Raw genomic sequence first — 6,000 nt, 5'->3', positions numbered from 1 at the left:
AAATAGCATTTAGTTTAATTAGCTCTGTTTCCCATGTAAAATATAAACTCATTATTTTCTTTTAAATAATGGGTCCTTACAGTAGGTTCAGATGAATCATATTCTCAGCCATGTCACTGAGTTAACTATTAAATGCTGTGTCATGGGTTTTTTTTTTTTTTTTTTTGAGCAATGTCAGAGAAATTACTTTCCTCTAAAAGTTAAAATATTATACAAAGAAATTTTTTTATTTTGCATCTTAATATCTTTATTTCCATATGCTTTAACATTTTTGCTTAACTATCATTTACTTATGTGAATTCTTACTTTATTTTACTGTCAGTTCTTTTGAATCATTTCTCTTTGACAGTAATACATTTTTAGCCTAAAGATTAAAAAGCTTAGATCAATTCAAGTACCTCAGAACAACTGGAGTTGCTTTAAGAACAAGTTGTGAAGAAAACAAATCTCTGCGTTTTCTTAAGATTTAGTAGAGGTTGAATGATTTTCTTAAATTATTATCAACTCCAGATTTTTTAAAAAAATTACCATGTCATGAAATTACCTGGTTATAATCACAACTAAGTGGCAAAAAAAAAAAGTTAGACTAACTCCATTCCATAAAAATATATGTTCTTAAATAATATCAAGTATTTTTTTTAAAGAGGTAAAGAAATAACCATGTGTTCAATGTTAAAATTTTATGTGCCTTTATTTGTAATAGTCTTTGGCTCTTTTGGTAACTCATCCTGAAGTAAGTTATATTTTGTTTTATGAATAGCAAAAGTTGACACAGGGATGGAATTTTGACTTTTTCAATTTTGAAGTAATTAGTCATTAAATGAAAGCTTTAAGAGATTCATAACTCTTTCTTGAGTCTGCAAAATTTTAAAATAAATTTTATAGGAGAATAAACGCAGTTGGAAATGTCAATTAAATATCACAACCAAATAGGTTCAAATATATTTGCTTTTATCGAAAACCTGAGTCAGTATTGATCAGTTGTGATCTCCCTGCAGTAACTAGAACGTGCACACACTTCCCAAATCTGCATAAGAAAGTGGATGCCTGGCTCTGCTTTCCTGCTTCTATCCCCTGGCACTAGTCCTGATGATATTTTTAATGAACTGTGAATATATTAATATGGCAAATTTTACATGTAAAATGAAGTACCAGAAACAGGGCTGCCCTGACAAAAAAATTAAGATTGTCAAGAAAAATATTATTAGGAAACCAGTGTGAAAAAGCATGAAATGTTTAGAGTTTTGTGAGAAGATTGTGTACTCTACAAACAGTAATGTTCTTTTCATATTCAGTTTACTCATTCCCCTGATTGCTTGTTGATGAATCAGGTACAAACAGCAACAACAACAAACCCTAAAAAACTAAAAAGAACATCAGTGTTGTTATGCTAATGAGTCAACACTTGCTTCTTTTTCCTAGACTTATGTTTACTAAGTCCCTGAAGAAATCCCTGAAGTGAGATATTCATTGTATACCTGAACTACAGCTTCATAAAGTGTCGGTACTGTCATTAAAATGTGGTGTCCCACACAAATTAGAGGAGGATATTTCTAACATCAAATCTTAGTTCAAATACTGAAACTAAAAATACTTCATTTTCAATCACAAGCAGAAAGAGATAAGTTATGTGTATACAAATGGATGTGTGGGCTGGGTAGAGAGTGGGTATTAAAAGAGGAAGGTTTACATGTTTATAATATGAACTATCATTTTTAATAATCACACTTTATCAGTCTGAGGGTAAACTTCCCTCATGTATTATGTGAAAGATGAGTTGTGGTGAATTTCCTCTCCTTAATTTTTTGCACAGGATTAACAAGTACTCTGGCATGATGAGTTTATCCTAACTCCTAGGAAACATTTTCTAAAAAATTATTTAAAAAACTTATTTTAATCTATAATCCCCATATTAAAGTCTCCTAATTGGCTGATGGTTCATATTTTTTCATTGCAAGCACTGAAGTGTCTATGGATCATAAGTCCTTAAAATATATTTTTGGATGAAAATAATTATTATACTCATTTAGGAAATGTAGCTGCTAGTTTATTTAATACTTTAAGCTGCAGCAATATCTACTAATAAAGCAATTGTCTCCAAAAATGTCATTCTATTAAGAGTATAACTTTTGTCTTCCCATTTGAAAATTTTTATACCCCAATAAAACAAAGAGTTCCAAAATGGAAGTGCAGAAGGTCATCTTCATTCTGCCTATAATAGCAAATGATTCTAAAAGGCTTGATAAGGTAACCAAATATTTTCAAACAGGTTCCTTCTATTATTTTCAGTGAGAAAACGTTAGCTAGGAATACTTGTTGTCATTAGGATGGTATAAACATTTTTGAAAAATTTTTAGCAAAACTATGTTTGCCTTTAAAAGGTTAATGTAAAATATTCACCTCTTAGTGGTAATGCAATCATCATGAGAGATGCCCATAAACAAAATTTCAAGGCTTTTAAAATTTTAGTTCTTAATATTAAGAAATATGGAATTTTATGAAAATAAAAATTTCATAATTGCTGATAAAATTTTCTCATCTTCATAAATGTTTTTATTTTCTTGCCCTTTTTTTAAACAAACAAAAAAAAACCCCCTTTCTCTCTTAGAATAAGCTGAAATATGCACTATCTATAGTACACATCTCAAAAGTAAGGTTGGGGTAATCCAATATAGATGCCTTCCAATAGGGCCTGAAAATGAGACAGAAAAATTGACCTGATTTAAAAGAAAGTTCTGTCTTGTAAAAACATTTGCATAGTCTTTACATCTAGTGGCCTGATCCTTGGTCCTTATGAAGGCAAATGCGTCTCACGAAAGGACTGGAAGTCTTGGCCTTTACAATTCATTTGTTTATTTTTATTAAATGTTGAAGTTGTATTATTTACGGTATGTTTCTGTGGTTTGCGGAAAAATAAATCATCCTTTCTTTAAGAAAATACTCAGTTTCAATGATTAGCTTCTGATTGGGTTTAAAAGTCACTATTACTGTGTACAATTTAAACGACAATGAGCACAGACAGTTTAGTTGTACCTTTGGTGTCTGCTAATACGATCTACCAGAAACACAGGGCCTACAAGATAACTTCATGTCACAAAAATAACATGTCACAAAAAATACACATCATAGTATTTGAGAACCTTACAGACACTTTAAAAATGAACTTCTGATTCTATTCACTTCAGAATACTAATGCTACATTTGAGATTATTAGAATTTAAAAAAATACCAGTTAAATGGTGCAACAATTGTTTGAACTAATATAACAAGAAGACAGTATAAAATAGTAGCTATAATGGCTCAATCTCCACTTTCCAGTCACTAAATGTGTCACTTCTGAAATTTATATTCAAAATGATTCTTTAAATTTACAGCTTTATCTGTATGTTTTAAAGAACAAGCTTGAGGGTTAGCAGAGCCAAACCTCACCAAGAAAAGAATTTGCTGAGATAAAAGAAAGATATTATCAGATAGGTAACATCAATTTTACTGTGCAAAGATTTAATGATGTGTAAGTTAAGTTCAAATTTCCTTTAAAGTTTATATAGAACCATGTGCACAATTGGAAATGAACATAGTTGTAACAAAATCGAAACCATATGTATGCGCCATGTGCTACTTTATACAATAGCAGCATAAACTATATTTAATTTTACATAAGTAATTAATCTTTAAAAAACTTATTTCTTTGCTTATGCAAAGAATTAGAACATATTAAAACACTGTGAGCTAATAGGCATATGACAGGAAGGATAAAATGCCTTATGCATCTAAGGACTATTTGTATTGAAGTAAAATGTATTAAGATGTTCAAAGTTTAAAAAAAAAACAGACAAAAAAGTAAATAAAAAATTACACATCAAGTTTGTACATTATGATGGATATATTTTAAATGAGGAAATAAAACCTTCCACTTTTTTTTTTCCTGATCCAATGAGCACATGATCCTCGGTCCTTATTATAATGATCTTATTTTGGAGGCATTATGGTGTGGAAGGTGGTTTGGGAGATGGACAGGATCCTTGACTATCAAAACTGGTTGCCCGGCCAGGTAACTGAAAGACAGTAATTTCACAATATGTGATCTAATACAGAAATATAATACAGTGGTTAATTGTTGCTCCCTTTTAATGGTGAATATTCAACCACAGTATACAAGTCTCTGAAGATACACACAGCTTCCCCTGCCCTTCAGGACTTATTAATACCTTCCCAGGTAGCAGGAGGGGACATAAATAGAGAATTTACACAGAGCAGGGTACACATATATACGCAGAGCAGCACTGCACAGACAGCTATTTATGACTGCAGAATAATTTCACATTTTATGGCAGGCTTTTTAGTTCTTTTTAAAATAATTAATGAGAAAATAATTAATGGTTTACTGGAGTGAGGGGCAATTACTAGGCAAGTGCAATAAAACAGAGGTTCCAGGACCTGAGAGACTCCATTCTACTTGCTCTAAGGCAGGGGGTGGTTACAGGCACAGTTAATAAGATGAGAAGGACGGCATTGGGCAGATCTGAGTAACCAAGATAATTTCCCATGATCCTTACATACCTATGTGTATTTAAAAAGTTTAATTACCATGAAATAAATCTGATTATCTAGGTAGAAATAACCCGATTTTCTAAATGATGCTTTAGTCTTTGTTCTACCACCTGTCCCAATTCTTGAATAATTGTTCTTCTCTCATATTTATCCCTTCTCTGACAAGACCTCATATAATTTAAATTATACATTTATTTTTCTCATAGTGCAAAATCTAGCTAGTTCTTAGGTCTCCAGTCCGTATATTCTGTTTGACTAATGAATGTAGGAACAGGGGTTAGAGAAAAGGAGCTATTTTGCTGGAGAAGGTACATTTATACATTCTTGTTGTCGGAAACTCAGTTATCAGATAAACATCTGGGATATTTTTCTGATGCCCATATTGTGGCTTATCTTCCTGTACATCTTATTTATTATGACTGAAAAGTGTTCACATGTTCTCAGATGCAAACATATGCCTATTCCACAGTTCCCATTATCAGATGAGTGTGTAACTGCTTATTAAACAGTTATAAATAACTAATATGCTTTGGGTCATACAGCACTTTTCCTCTCATTAGTCAAAAGTTCTTATTTACATTATCACAATTATTCCTACATCATCTGGGTGACGCCTATAGGGGCATGGGCTTCCATTTTCATCAAATATGGAGAAATGCAGTTGTAGACAGAGTGAGCAACCTGCCCAGGATTAGACAACCAGAGGAACAAAGATTAGAACCCACTTCGCCATCCACTGTGGGTCCTTGCTTAACAAAGCTTTGCTCTCCTTTCTAGATTCTTAGGATTAACGTTCATTTTTCAAACTTAAAGAAGAGAATAGGAAATGAATAGTAATTATACAATAAGCAGTAGAGTCTACTTTGGACAATATCCACTGTTGAAACAAAGCATAACTTCCCAAGGCTTGAGCTATTCAGAGAATATGTCTGTCTATACTTCAGAAACTGTAGGGGACAACACCCTGTGGATATCTGTGTGTGTGTGTGTGTGTGTGTGTGTGTGTGTATGTGTGTGTGTGCCTGTCTTTTATGACTTATTATACACTAAATTATGAAGTCAGGTAAAAACTTCGAGCATTCATATATAAACAGATACCTGTGCTGACAGTTTGCCACCCTGAGCATGCAATGTTCTTACAATGTTCATACAGTTTTCCCTACAATGTCCTGAATAGCACAGCCAACGTCACATTTTTGTGACTAAACTGAGATTAGACCCTGGTCCCACAGATATTTAGCGAATTACACTGCACAACCTCTCCCATTCAACCCAGTGCTTAGTGCCTGAACAAGAAGCAGAATATTACCTATGGGGAGATGGTAGATGTATTTATTATTCACTTACTCTGTGGTCAGTGTAACTATTCTATTTATTAAATTGCATAAAATCCATCATCTACTATACATCCCTTTGTGAACACGCAGAACCTCTCAATTAATCAGGTCA

At 32.5% G+C, this 6,000-nt stretch overlaps 1 protein-coding gene across 1 annotated transcript in view; it reads right to left on the bottom strand.

Annotated features, from left to right (window-relative positions):
* Nucleotides 1-2,566: 2,566 nt before the first annotated feature.
* The window catches only part of SYT10 (synaptotagmin 10), a 57,051-nt gene continuing 53,617 nt past the window's right edge, over nt 2,567-6,000 (bottom strand). Inside the window, exon 7 of the mRNA XM_045555252.1 lies at nt 2,567-4,055. Coding sequence (XP_045411208.1) covers nt 3,984-4,055 — 72 coding nt within the window. The 3' untranslated portion in view covers nt 2,567-3,983. The remainder of the gene's footprint in view (nt 4,056-6,000) is intronic.

This window comes from Lemur catta, chromosome 6, assembly GCF_020740605.2.
Source record: "Lemur catta isolate mLemCat1 chromosome 6, mLemCat1.pri, whole genome shotgun sequence".
NCBI classification, from domain to species: domain Eukaryota; kingdom Metazoa; phylum Chordata; class Mammalia; order Primates; family Lemuridae; genus Lemur; species Lemur catta.
Note: the sequence above shows the minus strand (reverse complement) of the source record. Positions and strands in the feature narration are given on the sequence as shown.